General features: G+C 41.0%; 1 protein-coding gene and 1 long non-coding RNA gene across 2 annotated transcripts in view; one reads left to right on the top strand and one right to left on the bottom strand.

Moving 5' to 3' along the window:
• CDO1 (cysteine dioxygenase type 1) lies at positions 1 to 16,931 on the top strand. Its single transcript, XM_081880598.1, has 5 exons — positions 1 to 381; positions 6,661 to 6,738; positions 11,341 to 11,498; positions 14,629 to 14,798; positions 16,230 to 16,931. Exons 1-5 carry the CDS (start codon positions 203 to 205, stop codon positions 16,257 to 16,259), a joined length of 615 nt encoding a protein of 204 aa, XP_081736724.1. The 5' UTR covers positions 1 to 202; the 3' UTR covers positions 16,260 to 16,931.
• LOC309352236 overlaps positions 9,719 to 27,382 on the bottom strand; it is a 26,619-nt gene continuing 8,955 nt past the window's right edge. Inside the window, exon 2 of the long non-coding RNA XR_014161178.1 lies at positions 9,719 to 9,998. This is a non-coding gene — a long non-coding RNA (uncharacterized lncRNA). The remainder of the gene's footprint in view (positions 9,999 to 27,382) is intronic.

Raw genomic sequence — 27,382 nt, forward strand, 5'->3', positions numbered from 1 at the left:
GCGTGTTCTAAAAGCCTAGGGCTAGCCGAAGCCGTTTCGCGGTGCCTTCCCTCGCGCGCTCCCTGTCCTTGAGCACTTGGTACGTTCCCATCGAACTCCAGGGGATAAATAGCGGCAAGCCAAGGCACCGGCTGCGAAGCGACGCAGGAGAGACTGGGCGCTTCCATTGTGCAACTCGAAGCAGGCTCCGCAAAAGCGCAGCATGGATCATCGCGGGCAGACGGAATTGTGGAAGGCGCAGACGCTGGACGAGCTGATCCAGATCCTGCATCGCTTGTTCTCCGGCGACAAAGTCAATGTGGCAGAAGTGCAAACCTTAATGGAAACTTACGAGAGCAACCCGGAGGAGTGGCTCAAATATGCTCAGTTTGACCAGTTCAGGTAAACTCGGTGGGAATCAAGGGGATTAGTTCGCCTGAACAAGCAAGCGGGTGACAAGCTGGCTGGTTTATTACTGTAGGATAAGCTATTCTCCTGGGAACGAAAAGCGGTCGAGATGTGCTTTTAAAATAAGAGTCGCTTTGCTTGAAATGCCAAACGGACGTGATTTTCTTGGAGCATTTCATTAAGTTTGGTACAAAATTAGTGCGGATCTTTTAGAAATTAAATAGCAATCTACTCTCCAGGCGCACTTCTACTTTGTTTGCACGTTTGATGTTCGTAGGTGTTGCAAATCCAAATATCTTGCTCAGATTCCTTTCCGTGTATCTTTTAGCGTTTGCTCCATATGTAATTTGTTGCTAATAGCTAACATATGTGTTGTGCAGATAGTGGCTCCTTTTTTTTTTTTTTTTAGCAGCTTGCATTCAGGCCAGCGGTTTGAGTTGCTCAAATCTCCTTTTGGAGAAGTGGGAGGCTGCGCAGCTTGGAGGTGGTTGGCACTTTAAAGATAAGACCTTAGAAACAGCTGGAATGAAAATACCTACAGAAAATATTTTGGCAGGCCTCCCAGGCGGACTAACTGGCAGCCCATCCCTTCAGCTGCAAGTACAGCGATGTGCACAAGTCTAGTTCAAAACACCCGAGGAGTGGGTCAAGGTGACAAGATTAACACCAGGCTTTTGGGTCACAGCCTTTCTTGCTAGTTTGGGCTTCATTTTGTAGCTTGTGTGTTGGTGTGTTTTTTTGGTGTGTTTTTCACGACTAGCCTGTTAGATGTTAAACTTTGACTGGTTTATCTTGCAACATTAGGGCTTTTCCAAAGTTGTTTTCCTCTTCTTTCTTGGGCATTCCAGTCCATTTGAAATGGCACTCCACAACAAAGCAATATGCCCAGTGGTGAAAATCTGGAGGCAGCCTAATAAAGGTAGAGTTAATGTGCCCTCCAGGTGGTGGTAGACCACAACTTCCATTATTACTGACCATTGAAAATGCTGATGGAGCTGTAGTCCCAACAACAACTTCTCAAGGACATCATATTACCTACTCCTGGCCTAAAACATGTGCCAGGAGTGGGGGTGAGGTGAAGGCACTAATGAGATGTCTACTGAATACCGTTCCAAATCCTGTGTCACAAAAGTCCTGTGCCTCCCTTAATTACTGGATAATCATCACTAAAAAAATTTCTCAGAGGCCTGTTTCATAATCTGTAGTATTGAACAAGGCTAAATTCAGCCATTGGTAGCTGTTAAATAGTTGGTGATTTGCATTTACATTTCCTTTCCATATGGACTGCATGAAGAAATGTATCTGCCCCAGCAAGCCCCTCTCTGGGAATTGTCAATGCGTCAGTGACAAAAAAAAATTGCAGCAGTGTGAACAGTAATTTCCTCTCCATCAGCATTAGTACAACTGTTCAAACATTACATTTTAGCCTTAATCAAGAGCATGGATTAAGGCAGCTAGCCTTTTTTTGCAGTCTCAGGTTCACTGCCAAAAGTGAATTGTCACTTTTAAGCAGGGTTTTGCAAATGGTGCAAAGTCCACCTTATTTTTCTGGAGTTTTTCCCCTTGAAGAAAGAAATGCAGGTTATAAATATTTTTTTAATAACTGGCCACTGAACCACAAATTGACCATACTAATTTGAGTGTGATGGAGGATGAACTTGGATGACCAAAAGTGCCTCCAGCCACTTGGTAGCCTAGTTGTCTGTCACTTCCTGCCAAGTGGCAATGAACAATAGGATATATCATTTATATTGCATGTTAAAGTTTTAAAACAATCCACATCTATTATTAATACATAACTATATATAATATAAGCAGAAGGAGCATGCATCATCAGCTGGTGGTTTTCATTAATGATGATGCATGCTGCTGCTACTATAGTGAGTACATAATTTTACTGCACAAGCTTAGCCTATACCTAACCAGAAATCCAGGTATGAGCAATCACTGGCAATTTCCTCTAAAACTTGCCCAAGACATTACATGCACATCAGATGTGCCCCTATAATCATAATTGCATTGTTTATCCCTTAACCATCTTGAGTATACGGGCCAATCGTGACCGACTCTAGGGTTGCGCGCTCATCTCGCTCAAGAGGCCAGGAGCCGGCGCTGTCCAAAGACACTTCCGGGTCACGTGGCCAGCGTGATGAAGCTGCAGCTGGCAAGCTGGCAAGCCAGCACCAGCGCCACACACGGAAACACCATTTACCTTCCCGCTATAAAGCGGTACCTATTTATCTACTTGCACTTAGGGGTGCTTTCAAACTGCTAGGTGGGCAGGAGCTGGGATCGAACGACAGGAGCTCACCCCGCCGCGGGGATTTGAACCGCCAACCTTACGATCAGCAAGTCCTAGGCACTGAGGTTTTACCCACAGCGCCACCCGCGTCCCTTTTGAGTATAGGTACTCCTGCAATATACATGTATATGGTCACTTCATGGTGTTCAGGCTCTCCCCGTCTTTAATGTGGTGAAAATCACCAAAGCAACTTCAGAACTTGCTTCACTCAAATGGCTGCATGCACAGCAGTTTGTTTGAATAAATCAGCATGACTGTTGATTAACCCTTAATGCTGAAACTAAAGCATCTTTTTTATGGAGCTATTCATAGTGATTAGTGGAAACATAAAAGTGGGTTCTTCGGTTCATCCAGATTATCATGTGTGTTGTATAGGGTGTGCGGCACAAACTGAACCTTATCCCGTGACCTGTTATTTCCAGCTTCTGCCTCACTGAAGAGACCATAAACCATACAATGATCCACTGGATGGCACTGGGGTCCTATTCTGATACTCTCCCTACAGAAAAGTGTGTGTGTGTGTGTGGATAATACATTTATAATTAGCTTAAACGCCAGTTTCTCTGCAAATGCATTTTTAGCAGAAGTTAAAACAGGTATTTCTTAATCCCATATCAAGCCTGATCTCTTCTGGTTCCTGTTCTTTGGCACACTTTCCCTCTAAATGATTAACTTATGTAGGTGACAATAAGTCATCTTCAGTGTTTCTTTGTAAGCAGCAGCAACAACAGAAAAGGCACATGAATAGCCAATTCATTAGGGAGGCTGGTAATGAAATCAAGAGGATGGCAGGGGCTCTAAGATGCAGATTCCACTTCTGCTTTTAGTTCAGAGTATCGTATTTGGGAAGGGGGTTTGGAGGGAGACTTAAGTCCAATCCATTATGTGCTGCAAAACATACTGGATGGTCTGTAGCAGTCTGGCATACTTGCCTCTTGTGCTTTACACCTGCCCTGAAGGCTGAATATTAGCAAAGTGGCTAACAATAAAAAAGTGAAAACAATTCACTATGAATATTAAATACAGCCCATCATCCCTGGCCACTGGTCTTGCTAGCTAGGGATGATGGGAGTTGTAGTCCAAAAACAGCTGGAGGCCCAAGGTTGGGAAACACTGGACTAGAGGACCCTTTGGGTCCCTTCCAATTCTGATTCTGTGATCTATGGCCCTGAAGACCTGAAAATTACTCACAGGAAAGCCTCCCTTGCAGGGGAAATATCCCACAACCAGGCTGCCATAGCCCAGATCTGCGAGGGTCCCCTGCCTGAAACCCCGGAAGGTAGATAATATTAAGCTAGATAGACCTATGATCCGCCTCGTTTCAAAGCCCCTTCCACCCTGAGTGCAGGCTGGGGTTCTCTTTGGAGGCTACTGGGTGACCCCCACTGGGGCGCGAGAGCAGCGCATTCACGGCGCCCGCAGCCCCGCCCCCTTTCCTTGCGCGTTCCCTGCCCCGCCCACTCCTTTTGACTGCTTTCTCCCGGCTTCTCCCAAGTGCCACGCATTGAAGGTTTAGAGGCAGAGGGAGGGCGGGGACCCGGTGGCCAATCAGAGCCGCTTTTGAGCAACACCCCTGAAGGGTTGGGCCAATGAGAGCTGGCTCGAGATAAATAGCAGCCCGAGCCTCCCGGGGAGGCTGGAACTCGTGTGCTTTTTTTTGTACTTCTATAAGAATCGATGGAGGGGCGTTGGCAGTCCTGGAGGACAATGTCTAGTTCATAGGGCTGTGGCCCGCAAATGACTTAAGCAGCAGGCTGTTACTGCGCGAATCGATCGGATGCGCCTTCTTGGTCGCTTTTTGCAAATAAACTGCTTTCGAAATGTTAACGAGGAGGAAAACGAATGGCTGACATCAAGCCAGGTTTTTTGGTTTTTTCTGATCTGTGTCAGGTTATTGTGTTCTCTCTAACAGATATTTTTGGGACAAGGAACTGGCAGCAAATCAGGGGCTTTCTGGCTTTTCAGCCTTCTGGCGTTTGACTGTTGGAAAAGGCCCCTTGGAACCCTCGTCTGCAAACTTGCCTCCACTGGATTGTGTACCGATTCAAACTTGCGTGCACACACCTGACCTTTAAAAGTGAAAACAGGGTGTGTCTACTGCACCGTATTAAAAGTCAGGCTTTGATTTAATTATAAATCAGGTGCCACTGCTCAGTCTGGCCCCCCCTCCCCCTTTGTTGTATCCTTTAGTCTTTTTCATACCATTTCTAATCTTCGATTATTGTGCAACACTTGCTGTTGGCATTGTGAAACTAGTTTGTTCTTATCTTGTTTGGCAGAATTCCCTGTAAAGTTGGCTTTTTATCAGGAGAGCCTCTCACACATCCCCCCCCCCACACTTTGGATTTGCATATACGGTATATCTTCTGCAGAAAAGTAGCTTAAATGGTTGGGACCTCTTGATAACAAGCTGTATAAAAAATCAGTAACTTCCTTGTTGTTACAAAGCTTCTGTAGTTACAATCTCATTGCAGAAATTACCTTACCCAAGAAGTATTTGGGTTATGTTGTGCTTTTCCATTTATAGGTTGTGTTGCTGAATTTCATTTACAGAGCAGCTTGAAGATCCCACCCGCCATATGTCTTCTTGGCTTTCCAGTGTTTACCAAATGTTAACCATCACTCTACACCCTAATTTATATCTATCTAGTCTTTTTTCAGAATTCTTGAACTATAGCAATAGGATAAATGAAGCCCAAATATTTGGGCTTCAACCAAATCTGCAATTAATGGGGTTTACACCACAATCCAGTGTTTTGTTTATTCAGTCTCACCGATTTCCAAGACCCACTGATCACACAACTGTGATGGGCCTGATTGACTTCTGTGCTTCCATGATGGCTTGGGATTCAGAACTACCGGTACTTTAGCTATCCCATAAGGCCAGTAGGGTTTCTTTGTTCATTTCCTTTGAATGGCGGACCACTATGCCATGTCACAAACCTTTGGAATCTTAAAAGGGAATGAGGACCTGCTCCGTGAGAAAGACATGTCCAGATTCCCTTAGGTACATGCAAAAATTGCATGGTTCCTTGCAATCCAGTCAACAGAGAGAAAAGGGGACCGTAGCTCAGTAGTGGAAGCCGAGAACATACGTTGCATATGCAAGATTCTGGGTTCCATTCTTGACATCTCCACACTGGGCTGGGAAGGACTCTTGCCTTAAACACTGGAAAGCAACTGCCAGTCACTATAGATAGTACTGACCTAGGTAAGGACCAATGGTTCGACGTCTATGTGTATATATAATGTACTACTAACTTAAATGGTTTGTTGAGACAGACAGATGCCAACAGCTAACATAGATATATATAAAGTACCAAGTCTATAATCACTGGAACTGAATTCCTGAAATTTGTTACTTAAGACTTACAACCTAGTTTTTTAATAATATTTTGTATTTTACACAAAAGTTAATTCTTGTTGACTTTTCATTTGATTCTGTTCACTCTCCTTTATATGAGAAGGATTCTGGAAAGGATACAACTCACTCAGCATTGTAAACCACTGTGATATATTTTTATGACCCTTATGTGATAAAGATATAAATATATTGCAGTTTTAGGATGCCACTGACTGAAAGAAAATAGGTCACAATATATAGACAAGTGCAAGAGTGTGTTTATGTGTATGTGTGGCTTTTTTCCATAAAAGATAAAACTTGGGAGAAATACAAGCATTTCACCTATATTATCAGATACATTATCTCAATGAACCTTAGAACTACCCAGTAAGGTAGCAGAGTATTATCAAGATAATTTGTATGCAGGAGGCACTAATTGTTCAAAGCAATGCAGTGAGTAGAACTGTCATACAGCTCAATCACAAAAGATTACTAGATGGTTGGGGTAGGGGAGCAGGCTGGAAATTAGCAACCATTCATTTTTTAAATTTGTATATACTTTTCTTACATCTTTTTCTGCTTCTCAATGATGGCTCTTAAAATAAAACCCTGTATCTTATTCTTTCAGGTACACAAGAAATCTTGTGGATAAAGGAAATGGAAAGTTCAACTTGATGATCTTATGCTGGGGTGAAGGCCATGGCAGGTTTGTGGCTATATATATTTCCCCCATAATATAAAGCTGTACAGGCAGAGGGCCTTCTTGGTAGTGGTGCTCGCCCTGTGGAACACCCTCCCATTAGATTTCAAGCAAATAAACAGTTATCTGACATTTAGAAAACATCTGAAGGCAGCCCTGTTTAGGGAAGTTTTTAATCTTTGATGTTTTTTCATGTTTTTGATATTCTGAGTGGCTAGGGAAGCCTAGCCAGATGGGCAGGGTATAAATTTTTATTATTATTATTATTATTATTATTATTATTATTATTATTATTAAATACATTGCATCTGTGCCACACACAAAAAAGTATTGTAATCTTATATAGATGGTATATTATAAAATTCCATTAACTCTAACCTCTCCGAAAGCTGGGTGGTTCCCTGCATGATTTTTTTTTAAAAAATCCAACTATTTAAAACAAAACCAAAGCAGTACACCAGCTCTTAAGGGTCCATTTTTGCATATTTGATTGTTTCAGTTAATCAGTGTTTAATCTCTGGGTGAGTACCCCAAGTTCTGTGTGTGATCCTGCTCAGGGAAGGGTGGGGCAGGTGAATATGTAATTGACACAAGGGCTGGCCAATCAACACTGTGCAGATCCAGCCTCATCTGCAAGCCAGAGGTACCAGATTTTCCAAAGTCCCTAAAAAACCCCAAAAAAACCATATGTTACTGTTTTGAGAACCATTTCTCTCTATGTACTAGTTATACCGGTATATACCCTTTTTCTTTTGCCTCTGCAAAACAGACAATTATCAGACATCTCTTAAGCATGAGGAATGTGATGCTTCTTTGTCAGAGCAAACTGTTGTAGAACCACTTGGTGACTTCCTTCTTTGTGCTTTCTTACAATGGTAGTAGGTTTTTCATTGCTCTATGTATGTTAGCCCCAGTGTTTTACTAAAGGGGCATTGTGCTGTCTCTGCCTCTAGACTAAAGCAGGGTTTGTCAAGTGAGAGAGTTCCCCCTCAGAACCCCAATTTTGTAAATCAATAAGATCTGGTCAATGTACCCTTGACAATTCCCAGAACACAATGGGTAGCATTCAATTAAGTTTTATTCAGAGTAGACCCATCAAAATTAATGGACCAAAGTTAGTCATATTCATTCATTTCAATGCCTCTACGCTGACTAAAATTGCATGCTACCCAATATGCCAATATTTGGGGTCCAAAGGCCTTTGCAGCTGTTGCATTGAATCCTGAAATGCCCTGTTTCCATTTGGGTAAAATGCTGTCTTGTGATGCAATGATTTAAGACTCTGAGGACTGTGGAAGTGAGGAGTTCTGTTTTCACAAAAATGTAATTTGCACTAGGAAAGCTACAGGTGGTGTTTGCTTAACCCTTCTCCCATCCCACTGCTTTTCCTTCCAGTTGGGATTCCCAGATGTGCTTTTGCTGCACCAGGAAGGAAAAAACTGATGGCAAGGGGATTCAGTAGGTGGGGAAGGGTGACACTTTCCTGGCTGCTATCTTTCTTCTGAAAATATGTGCAGGGGTATACACACACCCCTAAATAGCAAAGAAAGAGTAGCTCAGATTCCAAGATTTGTGTTAACGCGGGTGGCACTGTGGGTTAAACCACAGAGCCTAGGACTTGCTGATCAGAAGGTCGGCGGTTTGAATCCCCGCGACGGGTTGAGCTCCCATTGCTCGGTCTCTGCTCCTGCCAACCTAGCAGTTCGAAAGCACGTCAAAGTGCAAGTAGATAAATAGGTACCGCTGCGGTGGGAAGGTAAACGGCGTTTCCGTGCGCTGCTCTGGTTCGCCAGAAGTGGCTTAGTCATGCTGGCCACATGACCCAGAAGCTGTACACTGGCTCCCTCGGCCAATAAAGCAAGATGAGCGCTGCAACCCCAGAGTCGGTCACGACTGGACCTAATGGTCAGGGGTCCCTTTACCTTTACCTAGCTACCTAGATTCATCAGAAAGAAGTTGCTGGGGGCAGCAAAAGATACCTGGGGAGGGGATGCAGCTTGTGTTTGTCTTCATACAATTACAGTTATGGACAGTGAGAAAGAGCTGAACTATAGGATTCCTTTGGTACCATAGTGAGCTGTCCAGCAAGTTAAGCTGGCAGAGAATATACTTTTGGATGCTAGGAAGTTCAGGAAATGATTTTGGGAATGAGTTTATTATCATCGCGTAGTATTATTTTTAGTTCACTTTAAATCTAGTGTCCTATGAGCCTTCAAGGGGTGGGGTGTCTTTATTAACAATACTGTTACCTGCCTTTAACTCCTAGGTTGCTTTGAACCTTACATTATTACCTGTGATCCCTGTGCTTGGTTTGATCCTGGCGCACATGCACACACATACCCTAAGCCAATTTGGGAGGACGTGGGCGGAAGAGAAGGGGGAACCCCATTACACAAGTAGAACTTTTTGTGCTGATGGGACTCATTAGGTGAATCCCACCAAGCATAAACAAGTTCTATTAATAAATCTTGTTATGACCCGATCTGGGGCAAGTCTGCACAAAGATTACTGAAGTGAAAACCAATAATGAACAAGAGTTTCAGCCTCCCCTAATGAGGAGCAGAAGCACATCTGGCACATTGTTATGCAGATTTATCTAGGGCTGCCTCGCCCTGTCCCACTTGTGACCATTCAGACTAAAAAGACAACTTACCCATGTATGGTAGCCTACTAGAGGCCGAATAAATAACTTGCTTTTGCTGCCTTTCTGTGACCACAGAAAAAACAACGGGCTTCTGCAGGCAACCGTATGTGACTGTTGGGCTGTATTGAGCTTGGTGGCAGGTCACAAACTCTGCAAACCTGACATAGGATCATTACTTTTTTCAACACTGCAAGCTAATGGATCAGTTTGAATGTAATGTTGGGCCACAGTTTACTGCTACAGGAATGAACCTACAGAAGAATTTTCAGGTTAACCTCATTTTATCATTGCATCTGGCAAGGGCAAACTGTGGCGAGTTAAAACTGATATACTGAAACAAGCCTGGGTCAAACCATAGTTTATTATTCTAGTTTAATGCAACAAACCACAGTTTCAACTGAGTTAAAAGGCTAGATGTAAGTCAAAATTGGTTAGCTTAAACCAGGAAGTGAGTGTTCCTAATCTTCGGCTGGTGGCCATGCCGAAGGAGGAATGCTTGAGTTCAAGGTTCGTTTAGCTAGCATTGTGCCCAAACTGGGCTGTTGGTTATCTGTGGTTTTTCTCCAGAATTGCACTCTAAGTTTCTGCCAAGTGCATTGTGGTTTGCGAGACAGACGAGCAGCTGTTTAAAAATAAGAAACCACAGCTTGTTTTAATTTGTTGCACAAGCAGCACCAGTTAGTCAAGGAGTCAATTAAATCTGAATGGGGGAGTGACAACGTGGCGTTTCCCCCCCTGCTCCAGAATATAGCCAGTAACAGAGAAAGAACACTGCCACATATTTTCCAATGGAAAATATGAGTGACTGTTTTGAATCGAGTTCATGATGTAAAAGAAAACTATTATGTGTATCTGAAATGAGAAGTTTCATCTCTGGAGGTAGTGGTGCTTTTTTGTTAGAGGGCTGGGGCCGAAAGCCAAACATAAATATAGCATCGGTTTTTATCTTAAATGGAATTAAATTCAATGGACAACTATAAGAGAGCTTCCAGGCAAAAGGTTGTGTAAGTAACAGGCAGGCTGTGTCTGCACTCTTGCTACCCACAAGCAACATAGAGACTGCCAGTTCTAGTGGTGGTTGCTGTTGACGAGTAGCATAGTACTAGCCAGCAACATTCACCTCTCTTGCCCTCAATTCATACAAATTCGTGCCTTTTCACTGAGGCACCATTTCCCCTTCACTTCTCATTCATACACATTGTGTAGATGCTGGTCAAGTAGCTCCATCATTGCAGCCCAAGTCCTTTCCCAGGTAATGCCTTTGAGTTATCGCCTATTGTTTAATTGAATTCCTATCTAGACATACCCAGCCATCGCCAAAGAACAGATTATTAGCAAAATTTATCAGTGACATCACAGTTTCCTCAAAATCTCTACAGCTGCAGTCTCTTTTCATATTTGCAGAAATTCTAATATTTCCCTTTAAATCTGACTCTCTTTTCACTTTGACTTTTTTCACTTTCATCCCACTTTCAAGACCACTATAAAATGATGTGGGCAATAACAATATTTGTCTTGTATTAGATGTACAACACAGTAAGCCCTATTGACTTCAATGGGGCTTACTCCCAAATAAATGGGGTTAGGATTGCAGCCGTAATCATTTTATGATACATTATGTTTATACTACTGTACAGTCAACTTGCAACTTGCACACATTTAACTTACTCGATTGCAGCTTTATGTGCTTAGTGGCCAGCCAGCTGACACTGCACAAATTAAATGCATGTCAGAAAGCTTGAAAGCTCTTTTTTTGCGTGGTAAGCCTGCGGGGTTCAGAAAAGGATGCTTGCATGGGGGCAGGTCCAGGATTGTTTTGATCATATGCAATTTCGGCTTTACGTGCTATCCACAGAACACAACCCTTATGCAAGTTGAGAGTCGGCTGTATATTTAAAAGTACAACAAAGCTATCAGCTGCTAACTTCATAATGGTATTTTTTTGTGTTTGTGTACATATACAGCAGTATCCATGATCACACAGATTCACACTGCTTTATGAAAATGCTTCAAGGAAATCTAAAAGAGACGCTGTTTGAGTGGCCTGGCAAAAAGGGGACTGGAGAGCTGCTGAAGAAATCTGAAAGGGTTTTGAAAGAAAACCAGTGTGCTTATATTAATGGTAAGCCCTTTTGTTTTGGTTCATCGTAGATACCCAAATAACCTTATAACTTCTTGGCTAGACGTTTCAAATCTTGGAAGGTAAGGTGTTTTTTTTTTCATTTCTTGGATAAAAGAATAGGACACATGGGGACATTTCATGTTATAGAATAAGTCTAATCTTTCCTCTGCTAATAGCCCACTTCGTTTCTTCCTTATATCTGAACTACTGTGTGCAGAATTTAGAGTTTACAAATTAGGCATAAGATTCCTGTGCATAGTGTTGCTGACCTTGACTGGTACTCCTTTTAAACACAGAGACCTATTGTAATAGATGCCATGGGATGGATTTTAAATGCTGCTACAAGCACCGTGGTTGCATGCAGCACTTCCAAAAAAGTTATTTATCCTAATCTGTTTTTAGTATCTTCCATTATATCCCACCAACCTTTGTGGTGGTTCTGAAAACTGAGATGATAGGTAGAGCTCCCCTCACCCCCCCCCCAAATCAAATTTAAGCATGGTAGCAAGTGTCTTGATCACAAAAAACCAGAGACCCCCAAGGTAGTGTCTGTAGGCAAAAAAAAGGGCTGTGGTAAGGAAGAAATACTAAAGCTTCATGGACAACTTTTGGAACAGGATCCTCACCTGGGGCTGACTGCAACGTTGTCTTCAGTCTACTCCCCAGCCACATCCTTCCAGCCATTTTCTGGCATGGCTGTCAACAGCACTGGCTGGGACCTGTACAGCACCTGTTATAGAACCGATGGATAGCATCCATCGCATTAGTTGCTTATTCTGCACTCACCATGGATTAAAATGGGGACTTTAACACCTCACAACTTTAATCATACACAGTGGATTTTCACCCAAGTCATGGAGAGGCAGACTCTTGTAATATTTGGGAATTTTTGACATAAACTTAACAGACAAGAGAAGGAAGTGAAAATACGGTATGTTTGGGTTGCAAAAGGAGTATCAGAACTGAGTGAGGGCTGCACTTCAAGGCAAAATATTCAAAGTACTGTATTTCAGTTCTGTTCAGAATTTTGTGAAACTTGGCCAATTTATCATGCTTACCACCAGAATTCTCCATGCTTTGATTTCAGGTGGGATTCATTATTTTGACTTTGAGGATTAGAATGTCTGAGCTTACATGGAGTAGACTAGTTATTTTTGCATTGGGGATTCCATAACTGTTAGCTGCCTTGGGCTTTTTAAAATAAAAATGTGGAGTATGAATGTAACTAATAATAATAAATAATGGTAGAACATGATTTGATCCTTCCATCTTACAGAAGCCATCTTTGCCAAGATAATGTCAAGATGGCACATGCCACATTGGCCTTAGTTGATCTTGGGTATTTTCAGTTGCGGTTTATTCTTGTATGCCAGATGAGAAAAATGTCCTCTCTGCATTTCCTTGGGGAAACAACTTCAGTTCAATACTTGGCGCACGCACACCTCTTACAAGGAACTAAAATCTCAGCTATGTTTTTTCCTTTCTGTTGTTTTCATGTCCGAACACTTTGATTTGGAATGAAATCAAAAACAAATGATGTATGCACACAAGCAACTTTGAACATTGCCGAAAGGCATTGTCTCTTCTTTCTGAACATCTTCAAACTAAAATAGTTGCTACACAGAAAGGTATGCTAAGCAAAAAGGGGGGTGGAATCACATGTATGGGAGAGTGTTGCTTATGAGACTTTACAAGAAATGTAAATGCCTTTGAGTTATGGTCCTATTGTTTAATTGAATTCCTATCTAGACATACCCAGCCATCGCCAAAGAACAGATTATTAGCAAAATTTATCAGTGACATCACAGTTTCCTCAAAATCTCTACAGCTGCAGTCTCTTTTCATATTTGCAGAAATTCTAATATTTCCCTTTAAATCTGACTCTTTGATTTGGAATGAAATCAAAAACAAATGATGTATGCACACAAGCAACTTTGAACATTGCCGAAAGGCATTGTCTCTTCTTTCTGAACATCTTCAAACTAAAATAGTTGCTACACAGAAAGGTATGCTAAGCAAAAAGGGGGGTGGAATCACATGTATGGGAGAGTGTTGCTTATGAGACTTTACAAGAAATGGATGTCCACAACTTACAGCTCAAAGATGGGTAGGTGGCAATTTGGCTTCCTTTATACAATATTAATTCAACTATAAGCTTTGCATTAAGCCAGCTCATGTGTTCAGATTTTCTAAAGCAACAATAATATGTTTACTGATGCTAAGGTAGCACCTGAAGATTGTCAAATTTTGTGAATTTTTTTGGATATTAAAATATGGTACCATATTTGAAAGACCTGTTTATGACATCACAATGGTAAATAACTTGATATTTTTACATAAGGCATTAAAATGGCTAGTTATACTTAGAAAAGGCAGAACCAATTACTGGAAGAATAAAGGTTTCACCCCAGAAGAATTATTTCCTTCATCATAGGGCTAATGTCCTTACTATCTGCTTAAAATACAGTTTGGGGAATCTTTTGAGTAAGAGGGCCCTTTGCTCCTCTGCACAACGCTCCAGGTGAAGCATTCCAGTGAGAGGCAGGACTAGAGGCAAAAGTGAGCAGACCAATGAATGTGACCCATTGCACAATGAGCTACATTCCAGCACCATGCAAAAGTCAGTGTTGTTACACACATCTCTCTACCTCTATCCCCACGAGCAAGAGTTGGAGGACACATTTCAGCTTGGCGAAAGAACTCAAATGTAGAATATGGCTGGTGAAGGTGAGGCCTAGAGAAGCCTGATGGCTAGTTAAAGAAGCCTGGTGGGGCCCTGAGAATTTCCAAACTTGATTTAAAATATAGCATCTTTTCCAACCCAAGTTCTTGGAAAAATAATGGTCTTCTCTATTTCATTTATTTTCCCTAGAATTTTTACAACATCTTTAAAAGAGAATACTGCATTTGTACTGGTGGTAGATGATTAAATTCACAGCACTTGAGATCTCACTAACATTAATGGAGACATCCTGTTGGCCTTTATCAGACTATAACTATGCAAAATTCACCTAGATTTTTAATAGAAGCTAGGCATTTCACTTTATTTTATTTTAAAAGATCCTAAAATTGAGGGTAAAATTGTTGGATAAATGATCTAACCCAGTGCTCTTGTGTTTTCTTTCGTTAGACTGCATTGGCTTACACCGTGTGGAGAACCCAAGCCATACGGAAACTGCTGTTAGTCTCCATTTGTACAGCCCACCCTTTGAATCTTGCTACACTTTTGACCAAAGAACTGGACACAAGCAAAAAGTTAAAATGACATTTTATAGTCAGTTTGGAGAAAGGACCCCATATGTAAGTATAAGGATTTGCACCTTGCCTGTACCATTTAGCTGATCACTGCAACCTTTCTATGGAAAGAAGGCAGCTCTTGGCTGATGCACATCATGCTAATAAATGAACCCCTTGTTGGAGGCCCAATACGTTATTTTATTATTATTATTTATTAAATTTGTATACCGCCCTTCATACAAAGATTACAGGGTGTTTCACAACATAAAAATAATACATTCATTGGATTTCTGATGAGTTGCAAATGTGCTGGAGCAGGGACCAGAGCAGAGGGCCATGAACTGCCATGTTGTTCTGGAAGGAAAGGGGATGCTGCAAAGAAGCCAACTTGGGAATCAATAAACCAATGGCATAGCTAGGGGTGCACTGGGAGTAAATTGCCCTGAGCAGCATTTACCTTTGAGGGTGGTACACTGGAGCCCAAGCTGGCGCACAAGCCCAGCATGGCGCTCTTAAAAGCAGTGCGGGGCTGGACTCGCAGCACGCCCAAGCTGTTGTAGTCCCTTTCCTAGCTGGTGCCCCACCCCTATGGCACTGCATGCGCGCCCCAGACGCCGTCAGGCCTCATGCCACTGCAAAAAAAGACTTGCAGGGCTACGAACTCCAGGATGGAGCATTTGTATATTTGCCTAAGAGTTAAAAAATAGCTAAATATGTTCTGCAATTTCCCATTAAAAATACACAGCAAACTAAGATTTGATTTAAATGTTCAGCTACAGCTCTTCCCACAATGTCAGACTGCCAGAAGAGTAATATTTTAAAAACTATTAAAATTTCAAGGGGAAAAAACAGCAACCCCAAAAGCTCTCTGAACATAGAAAACTAGCCTTTTGTTAAATGTTTATGCCAGAATTCTTATCCCAGACACTGTAGCTCTCCTTGGGCAGGGCTTTGTCCTATGGGAATATTAAAAAATGAGGTAATTTTATCTTCAGTTTTGAAAGGGCTGTTCCATGTAACGTTTATGAACATGTGTAGTGGAATGAAATGAGAGCATGTGGATATTTTTCAAGCAACTTTTAATGAAGGCTTTCCTATAGTGTCTTTTACAGCAGCCACTTCATGAGGCTGCCCCCTATACTATTCCTTGGAGGCCTGTATTAGGACTTTTATATCTGCCAAGTGTTTTAGCCTCTAGTCTTTTTCCTCTGCTTTGCTGAGATCCTTCACTGCTCTGCTTGATGCAAATGACTGTTACACCATAGTGCTGATTTCAACCTTCAGTAACATCCCCAAAAGTTTTTGGGCATAAGAAATATAAGTAAATTCCAAACACACCCAGGTATGAAAAGGGCTTGATGTTGGAGCACAGGACCAAACAGCAAAAGTTACCCTCTATTCGCTCACATGTTTTTAGATTTTGTACCTCAGAGACTTCTTTACTTGAAATAACTGAAAAATCTAGACAACAAAGATTCTCTCTCTTCTTTCTAGGCAACATCAGTTTCACAAGAGAACAACTGAAAAGCACAAGGCCGGCTGGATGGTTTATTATTTGAACTGGAGCAGAAGGATTGTATGATTGATGCCAGTACCAAGCTGTGTCTGAATAATCTGTATGTAGGACAACAGTAGAACAGCTATTTGGTCAAGTAGTTATCATTCATGATTCCTCTCTTGAACACTAAAGGGAGTAGTGCCATGTATTGCTGCAGAGTTCAAATGACTCTCGCAACCTACCATAAAACCAGGGTCCTTTCCCCACCATTTCTACTTTTGAGACTGTACACAAACGTCAGCATTTGGGCTTTTAAGTATGACTTGACTTTCTTAACAGCCCTACCTGTTTGAATGTATGCCATTTTTACTAGTAATGTAACTTCTTGGTGTCATCTGTACTGTGTACTGTATACTGTTAGCAGCTTCATTTTAACCAGGGTTCAATGATCTGTTGGAACTTTTAAAAAATTGTTTGTGCATCTTAAAATCTTATGTGTAAGATCTGATTATTTTTTTTAACGAAAGAATAAAATAGGAGCAATAATGTCTTGTACCAACACTTATGTCCTGGAGAAAATGTTTGTTAATATCTGTTAAAAGTTAATGATGTTGAATGGGATCAATTTTAGTTTTTAAAATGATTTGTATCATAACTTGCCCAAAAACCTGAATAAAACTGAATACGGGCACACTTTCCCATTTTTGTCCTGTAGCATAATTGATGGCTGCTCATCTGTCTGTTAAACTCTTTCATGGTTTCCAGATGCTGTGTTAAGGCCCCATCATACAAAAGGTGAATATACAGCAACTCGCTGGTGTGCCAGAGCTCCAACATTTGGGTTGGGTTAGTGAAGCAATATGCAATGTTGGAGATGGAGTCTGGAGGTGCAGTCCCACTGCCTGACCATGTGTTGGATTTCTGCTGTGGAGGGGGCTTTCCCCTCTTGCTCTGCATCTGATTAGTTTTATTTTTATTACACCATACTTCTTACTTACAGGTGGAAATTAGCCCCAAAAGCTCTCTCTCTCTCCAAACCCTTTTGTTTGCCTGTTTGAAAGGGAATAAGGACTGTGTGAAGTAACAAAGAGTTCTTTATGTAAGCATGTAAAAATGTTAAGTCAAAGCCAAGAGTCTGCCCATAGCCTGCTTTCTGCAGGTCCTAGATCTAGTATTCCTATAGGGGAAAGGTGTTGTTGAATTGTTGGGAGTGATGACATATTCCTGCCTTCTTTCTCTCCTAGAACATGCTATTTTCAAATACAGATAAATGCTTAAGAGCATCAGCTGGATAGGTACCGTATCTTTTCTTACTTATAATACATGCTTCCAGTTCTGTGTTTGAAAAAAGAGCATTTGTCTGCATCAGATGCAATCTAAGTTCCACGATTACATTACAAATCAGACTGAATAGGCTGTTTGTGAAAAACAGAAATTTGATCAGCTTTGGGAAACTTGTGCCCTCAATCTTTCCCAACATCAGGGTCTTTTCCAGGGAGTCTTCTCTTCTCATGAGGTGGCCAAAGTATTGGAGCCTCAGCTTCAGGATCTATCCTTCCAGTGAGCACTCAGGGCTGATTTCCTTAAGAATTGATAGGTTTGATTTTCTTGCAGTCCATGGGACTCTCAAGAGTCTCCTCCTATGCTGCATTTCTTTTTGTTTTAATGACGTGACATGTTTGGGACTAGAATAAGCATTTTTTATCTAGAAAAAGCACCCTTTTGATCAGGTGTGGGACCCATCTTTCTTGGCCACAGACTATGTGTGATAGGAATTGTTCAGCAACATCTGCAGGGTCAAAGCTTCCCCAGCCTTGTTTTTGAATAACCAATACTGCCATCACAGCTATTCATTTTTGCAGCTGGAAAAAAAATGGTCTAACGCTAACTTTCCACTGGAGACAGCTGGTGGAGATGAGACAGAGGCTACACTGTTTGACTGCTTCTTGTTTGCTCTTCTTTTATCTGCTTCCATTTTCTCAAAAGTGGCATGTGTGCAGGTGGGTGGAGAATGAATTTATGCCATTAGTCAGCAAGTGCAGAATGGGTAAGAAGGTACTCTTCACAGTAAACATTTGTTCTTCACCTCTACTTGTGCCTTTTGTCCTTGGCATTGGCTTGGGGAGCTGAAATCTGGAGCGTAGCAATGTGTTTTTCTCCTCTTTAAGCTAAAAGTACACCCTGTTCATTTGCTAATTCATTTTGCTTATTTTTGTAGCCTCTCCCAAGCCTGGGAGAAAGTTGTTTGCTCTGCTGGGGTGCAGCTTTACCAAGGTTAAAACATGCAATCTGCTTGTGATTACTCTCTGGAATTACATGTTGAAATGATTTTTTATTACATTGTTTGGCACTTTCCTGTCTTGAGCAATCTAAGTTATAACATTCTGAGTTTGAATGAAATTGAAAGCTGGCAGCAAGGACCCATTACGCCACCAACCCATAACCCATAAAGGGGTGGTGGTGGCTAAAATGCAGTCCTCCAGGCATTGTTGGACTACAACACCCATCAGCCCCAGCTATTATAGCCAATCAGGGATGGTGGAAGTTTAGTCCAACAACAACTGGCAGGCCAGATGGGTTCCAGCCCTGCCTTAAAGTATAAATCATTCTAAGTCAGATTAATGCCAGCTGCTATGGAAATGGAAAATGAAATACTTTTATATTTACAGAACAGGCATGCCAACAGGAGCTTGATTATGTGACTAATATGCCACTAAAGCAACCCGCTAAGTGACTTTATGATATGATTTGCAAACAAAGATATTAACTGCTACGGTGACCTTTGTAAATGTTTGCAGCAATGGGCCTCCAGCAGTTGTTGCAAGTCACAAGAGGACCATGGATGGAGAACCTTTCTCAGCCTCCAAGGGCTATAATCCCCTTCTTAGCAACCTATTGGTAGCCACATACCAAAAGGAAAAGTGAACAGAGCAACACGTTAATTTTACCCCTTGCACAGTAGGCTGGTTTCTACACATACTCATGCACCACTTTTCTTCTTTCATCCAGGCAAGCAAGCAAGAGGCATTATTGGAGTTCAGGGGCAGATTCCAGCCAGGCAAGGGTACTTTCAAAGAGCATGGAATTTGCTTCAATAAGATGTAGCAATGGCCACCAACTTGGATGGCTTTAAAAGAGGAGTGGACAAATTCATAGAGGCTATCAATAGCTACTTGGCACAATGACTGTGCCCTGCCTCCAGTATGTTTCTGAATACTACTGCTAGAAACAGGAGGGCGGAAAAATGCTATTGTGCTCAAATCCTGCTTGTGGGCTTCTCATAAGCATCTGCTTGGCCACTGTGAGGACAGGATGCTGGTCTAGATGGGTCACTGGCTTCATCCAGCAGGCTCTTACATTTTAAAGCGCCATCTAGAGAGGTATGGAGGGCCACACCAATATATTCAACAGGACTTACTGCTGAGAGTATTGATGTTTAGGATTGTGCTGTTAATTTTTAGCAAGATCCTGCAATTGAGGGAGAGGCAAGAGGAGATTTAGAATTCTAGATTGCGTAAAGGATTATATTGGGTTCTTTAAAGTTACATTGGTGAGTATGGGCCTAGCAATTCACTGATCAAAGGGTTATCAAATCAAAAGTGTTCTGAAAAGATTAAGTTTTTCCTAAAGTGATAAGGAGAACTGTGGGATAATCCTGTCAGTGTGTGCATAGTACTCTCTGCAGTCAGTTTTTACAAAAATGATACACATCTTGTTGAACTGGAAGGGTGATCAGTGACTCACAAGAGAATGTAGTTAAACTACTTTTCCAGTGCACACATAAATGGTCTGATGGAAGTAAAAGCAGCTAGTTTTTATCAAGCTGACCGATATGGATATCACTGGATTTTATCCATTAACTTTCCCTCAATTTTTTGTTGTAAACTTACTTTAACATGGGTAGTAAGACTACATAAATAAGTATACTCTCCCCTGAACTTTGGAAATATAGGAGATAATATTTTTCCTTTCAGTATTTATATTTTCTTAAACAGTTCCACCCAACTTACATTTTTTGTATCCATTTTAATTAGGTAAAGATTCCACAAATGATGCTTTAACCACAAGGGCATTCTTGCTTCGGAAATTTGTCAGAAAACAATAAAAATATAACTGCATCATTCAGAATGTGATCAAATGAGATTTTTACATTTTTCAGCTCACTATGTGGATTTTAAAATTTTGGTCAAGTACTTTGAAAGTAAGCGGATATGTAGTACGGCACTTTTGAAGCGTGGGTAGGTGAAAGATACAAAGAGGCAAAAATATTTCCCTGTTTATTCTGATAAATAAAAAGCACTTGTAACTATCTACCTCTGTATAGGAACAGGGCTGGAATGTCTAACTGGCTTTCTCTGTTTTCAGGGTCTATGTAAAGTATTTCATTACAAGTATTTACAAAAGAGGTTCATAACTTGATTAAGAGCAAAGCAAAGTCCTTGGCTGAAGAAGCCTTTGTTTGAGTGCCATATTAAATTGCAAACGTGTTTTGTGTCAGGATCTTAGGTTTGTTCATTGGCTAAGGGAAAAAACCAGATTTCACTTGTTGGCATGTGTTCCTGTATCACATATAACTTTGACTGAACAAATGTCTGAACAAAACATGAAAACCAAACAGTAACAGCACAGCAAGATTTGACTTGCTTTAGTGGCAAAGGAAATTCTTTGCTTAGCCTGAGAACATTGTACTGTAAATCCTGGTACATTTTTGCATATGTCTCCCTTACTGAAGTAGAAATATCAATGGGAGGGTTCCAGAAATTGTTTTTCCAATCCTTGCCACTATCTAAATTACTTTGGGGTGACTTCTACTTATAGAATTGTAGAACTGGGAGGGATATGAAGGGTCATCTAGTCCAACCCCCTGCAGTGAAGGAATCATTTATTCTCTTGTATATTTGTGACTGATAACTAACAATTTTTAATTCTTTTATTCAGCATGAAATAAGATTTTATGGATCCAAGAGAGTCAGATATAAATATAAAACTAACTTATATCAATACACATCTTTCCTAGTCAACACAGGTAAGCTAATTGTGCTGTCTCTCTATATTGATTCAAAATTTGAATGTATTGAAGTCACAAATATATATACTTTATAGCTAAGCAAGAAGTACTGAATACTCACACCAAGGGGAAAAAAGGTGAATTAGCAATAGTAAGATTTATTCAGGAAAACAGAACATTCATTACAATGTGATCAAGCACTGCAGCCTAAGCTCACTATTGTGGGATATGGTAGGTTCCTTGGGGCAGGGAACTGCAGTGCTGCTTGCTTGACCTTGTGGTCAGCAGGTAGGGCGGAGAGGGTCAAGCCTTGTGACAAGTAGTGTGAGCAGGGAGGGAGGGGTTTAGAGGGACTCCCTTGGTGAGCACTCAATGGCACTCACATAGTGAAGGGATGTTCTCCCAATCTATTATTTATTGGTTAAATATCTTTCCTGCCCTTAACCATAAGGTTACAGGGTGGGTTACAAAAATCCAGAAATACAATATTAAAATCCGTTAAAACAATTTACCATCAATCATCAGCAGAAAAGGGTGGGTCAAAGGGATGAGGTGCATCTTCAGAATGTGATGAAATCTATATAATGATGGGATCAGATGCACCTCAGTGGGGAGGGATTCCCACAGCTCTTGCTCAAGGAGAAACATGACAGACCAAACCTTGAACCCCATGAGGTTCTTCCTTCTGAATGCTGGACACCAGGGGAGAGGAGAGGTGCTCCTCTAGGGCAACCCCTTCAACCAGCCATTTTAGGGAAGTGGGTAAAGAAAGGCTCTGATCAGTACATTTTGATGAGGGGCTTTGAGCCAAGATGGGTCTTGTCATCTGAGCAGTTCAGGACCTCCATACACATTGCCCAAGCTTGCGCCCCAGAGAGGTCACTTTGATGCTACTAACACAGTGGTTTGGCTTCACTCCTGGAGGCACACTCCATTGTCTCTCGAGACAGACAGATACCAATTACAAAAAGTTGCTCACTGCACATACCTTTTTTACATTAATAAAGTTGCCCCCTCAAACTCAATTAATGTTTTGCATCTTCATTCTGTGGTGGGGTGGGGGGCAAAAACTGTTAATATTAGGAACAGTAAGATTTACCTATTTAGGAAAATGGAACACAAATTCAGGCATATGTTAAAAATTTAAAAAGCCAGAATATAGCATTCTGTCTAACATATTGACTTGGCTTAGTACATTAAATGCATAGATCAGAGCTAAAATGCTAGAGTCAATACAGTACACTTTAATAACACTTATTAATAAAGGAAGGAATCTTTTGGTGATAATGTCAAATCTCTCATGGGACAGAACCGATAATAAAAGTGGTTTAAATTTCTGTACAGAGAGCAACAGATTAATTTTTATGCAGATCGCATAGAGAATGTTGGAAATGACCTCAAGAATCCAATTAACACTTAAGAGATGTCAACAGAACTATCAGGAAGGAAGCCAAATAGGAATTCAAAGGATATGGTTGCATCCAGCCTACCAGTTCATAGCATGCTTTGGATTCAAAGGCACCCAAAGGAAGTCCAGCTCACAGGTAACTTTCACTAAGGAAAAGCTTATTCTGTTATATAACTTGCAGAATACGTTTGAGACTGTGACTGTGTGTGTGTGTGTGTGTGTGTGTGTGTGTAGCTGCTTTGACTCTGTTTGCTCTTAGAAACAAACCATGAAGCAATAGGGATGCTCAGGTGTGGGGAGGAGAACAGCAAACAGCTAGTGACTGTGTAAGCTACCACTGATGCCTTGGGGCAGGAGCTGATAGCTTGCCTTGAACTTTGGACTCCATGACTGCCAAATTTGAGAGAAGGGGCACGCATGCATAAGTAGCATGATATCTTTTCAATCAATCGGTTAGGGTTGAAATGAATCTCGGATTCTAATTATAACATGGGAACAGTATGGCACACAGTTGGGATCAGAGGCTTAAAAACGACCTTCATCTGACATAAATGTACGCTCTTTTCAACATGATAATAAATAGATTTGTGCTAGTATTAGTTAAGATTGGCTGTTGGTCTCTTTGGATCTGTGAGGCATGGAGTTCATTGTGGGGTGACGTTGTGACATATGCATTATGAAATGCAATACAATTGTATAAATGTGATGTTGCAGGAGAAGAACTTTTTGGGTCTAACTTGCTTGTGATGTGACCCATCAGGCTTTACTAAGATAAACACACACACATGTCTAGGTCAGCAGGGACCTGGAAGAAATCCTCAGCAAATCATTCTCTAAAAACCTTCTGACTTGAGGTAAAAGGGCTTGCTCTGTAGTTCCCCTGTCCAACGATAAGGGATTCCCTTCTGGATGTGTGACCCAACAAACTGAACAGGCAATACAGGTGACCTTATTTTGGAAAGATCTGACAGCTGTCAGAGCCAAGCAGGACATTTATTATTAATACATATATTATTAATTTTTAATCTAAATTTATATTTCACACATCCTCCAATGAGCTCATTGTGGCATACATGGTTCTTCCCTCTCACATTTCATACTCACAGCAACCTTATGTGGTTGGTTAGGCTGAGAGGATATGACTGGCACAAGGTCATAGAGTTTTGTAGCTGAGTAAAGATTAGGACGTGAGTCTCCTCGGTTCTAAAATGACCTTCTGCTATATCACACTGACTCCTAATGACTGGAGCATCTTAAGACATTATGCTCTTGCTTTCACTGTTTGTGGCTGGTAACTACTTGGTGTGCTGAATCATGCTATGATGTTTGTGAGAGGCTATAGAGAGTGTTGTACAAAGAGAATCCATAATTTTCCAGAGTCAATATGATAACTGACCTTGGAGGGTTGTATCTTTCCTGCCTTATCTAGTGCAGTAAAATCTCCAGAAATAGTCTGCCCTGATGCACTAAACAGAACCGCAGTAGGGCTCAGAAGTTTCAACTCCCTCAGTTATGTTCTATATGGCATTATGGAAACAAGAGTTACTAAGGAAAGTAACAAGAGTATTCTTTATTCAAAGTTTACATAATAGTTTTACCTCCAAGGTTTTTTTTGTTTTGTTTTGTTTTTTTAAATGGCTAACAGATCCTGGGCCAAGCCAGTTTTTCAACTTCTGCATAAAGATGCAAGTGATAACAAATTGGAGGCTTCATATGACTATCTTCAGGATAACTATTGCTATTGTAGAACACTGCATCGTCCCTAGTAGAAACAAGCTTCCCTCTCCACACACACGTCTTCCTGATTGGTGCCTTTACCATGCAGTGTTCGTTTTAATGTATTGCTTCCAATAATGGTGACCTTCACATCTTACAAAAGTGCTATGGGAATTGGTTTTCCATAAGTTTTGTTCACACAGGAGTCATTTTTCAAGTTATCAGCATAGAAATGCAGCTTTCGTTGCTGTCACGTGGCAAAAGAAGGCACCATCTATTCAATTAGAAGATTAAAAGGTTATGCTAGTAGTCATAAACTTTCTATGGGCTTTCAGGCCTAGAATATTATGTTTGTTTTTATATGGTGTACTTAGTTCTTTTTGGCTTAGCTTCTCTGCATTTTTATACAGTGGTACCTCTGGTTATGAACTTAATTTGTTCCAGAGGTCCGTTCTTAACCTGAGGAACCACTTTAGCTAATAGAGCCCTGAATTTTCCAACATTCAACTTCATATATCTCCAAGCTCTAGTATTATGAGGGACCAAAAAAAAAAATCATTGTCTGTTTTCTCAACGCTATGCATTATTTTATAAACTTCTATTTCAGACTATCAAAACCAACTTCTTGGGTGGGGGTTACAAGAAAATTCATGAAAGACAGCGCTTCTGGATCTGTGTATACCAGATAGTAGGGGTCATCATTCACTATATGTTATATTGCAAGTTTTACAAAATTCCAAAGGCAAAATATTTAAAGAAAATTCAAAAGCCAACCAACACTCTCAGTGACTGATAAAATCAAACATCTGATGTCTAGTGTAGCTAAGCCTGTTATGTTTAGCTAAGTTTGCAGTAAAAGCTTCCCAACTCAAGAAAACCTAGGAGTCTAGCCTTGTGACCTGAAATATATGGTATGCCATATTTGCATGTATATTTTATGCATTATATGTGTTTTATTACATGTGTTTTATTATGCTGTTTTCATGGTACTGTAGCTGTATTAGTTTGTTGCAGTAAAACCAATGATGTGACTTGTGGTACCTTACAGAATATACAAATTTAATGTGATATGAGTGTTCACAATTTAAAATCTACTTCATTAGCTGCAAGATCACATCTCATTAAGTGGGCTCTAGTCTACAAAAGCTTATGCCATATTGAATTTGTTCCTGTTAGGTGCCACAAGACTTTTGGGGTTGTCAATATTTTGTGGGAATGAGTCAAATGCATAAAGGGAAATTTAGGTCTGCACAATTAAAGTGGATTAAAGTGCTTTGTCACCCTAAACATTCACTTTAAAAAAGAAATTAACTTTTTGCAGTTAGGAAAATGACTTATAAATGCATTGAAATGTGTAGTAACAATGATTAATAGAAAGATTATAAGCACTCTGCAAAGAAATCAGGATGAATGCAGATTGTTGTATAAGCATCCCACAAACAAACCAGAACAAATGCTCCATAAAGACTAAACATAGTCTAATCTCTGTGTAAGCTTGTGCAAGCAAATCAAAGTGAATGCTCAATACACAGGTTGTCTGGGAGAGCCCTTTGGCATTGTCATCCTTTCCCTGGCAGGTGTCAGTGGGAGTTCTCTACTGCTCAGGTTAATAGCAGGGAGCGGATTTTAACTGGGATTGCTGTTGGGGAGGAAAATGTTAAATTAACCTCCCTATTTGCTGCAGTCCTAATGAAAACTGGCCCCTGCATCTTTTTAGTAAAAAAAGGGGGGAGCGCTTAATGAATTTTCTAAGTTGCATTTACTTTCATGGGCTCTGTCTCCATTGGGACATCTTCACTGCTTCCATCTAGTCCTGAACATCCTGCCTAATTCCTGAACTTCCAAATCATGACTCCTGAATGGCGTGTCTTCTGCCATGCCTTCACCACTGCTTGCCTGAATAAACAGTTCTTTTTTACTTACACATAAGAGGCTTTGTGTATGTTGTAGCATCATATGCAGTTTAGCCTAAGCAGGATTGCTCCCTTTAAGAGAGATAACACAATAATACAATCCTATGCCAATTTACTTGGAAGGAAGTCCTTCCCAGGTCAGTTGAACTTACTGCCTGTAACTATATGTAGGACTGAGCCTAAGCACACAAACTTTTCAGAAGCAAAGGCTAGTTAACTGGGCAGAAAAATACTTTTCCACGATATGGAAAGCGAATGTTCATGCTGTTTTAGTTGACAGAGCCCAAATACTAATAATTTCCAAAACATTTAATGCAATGGTTTAGATACAAAGAAACGTGAGTGGAAGTGGAGAATATAGTGTTATTCCATGGACTCTTACAAAACTGCTAAAGTTTCTCAAAATAGCACCACCATGCTTAGGGGTAGTATTACAGAATGAGAAACAAGGAGAATAAGGAAAATATATACAGGCTGGAGTGGGCTATTAGAAGGGCCTGAGGGGGAAAAATAATTTCTTCTTTTTCTAGGTCAGAACCAATCCTGCCATGAGCAGAAGCGGCTTTCGAGTAGTACAGGGGTGGCCAACTCCCAAGAGACTGTGATCTACTCACAGAGTTAAAAACTGGCAGTGATCTACCACCTTTTTTGGGGTTCAGGTCAAAGTTCTTGAGTTTTTTCAGGGAGGAGGTAAAATGTTGAGCTTTTCTTAGGGGAATCACAGTTGTTCAGCTTCTTTGGGGGGAGCCAATGATCTACCAGTGATCTACCGCAGACGTCCAGTGATCTACCGGTAGATCACGATCTACTTGTTGGACATGCCTGCAGTAGTATTATTGCATAAAAGGGTAAAGGGACCTCTGATCGTTAGGTCCAGTTGCGGACGACTTTGGGGTTGCGGCTCTCATTTCGCTTTACTGGCCGAGGGAGCCGGCGTACAGCTTCCAGGTCATGTGGCCAGCATGACTAAGCTGTTTCTGGCGAACCAGAGCAGCGCACGGAAACACTGTTTACTTTCCCGCTGGAGTGGTACCTATTTATCTACTTGCACTTCGTGCTTTCAAACTGCTAGGTTGGCAGGAGCAGGGACTGAACAATGGGAGC

The sequence above is a fragment of the Podarcis erhardii genome, assembly GCF_964252035.2.
Source record: "Podarcis erhardii genome assembly, chromosome: 11".
Taxonomy (NCBI): Eukaryota; Metazoa; Chordata; class Lepidosauria; order Squamata; family Lacertidae; genus Podarcis; species Podarcis erhardii.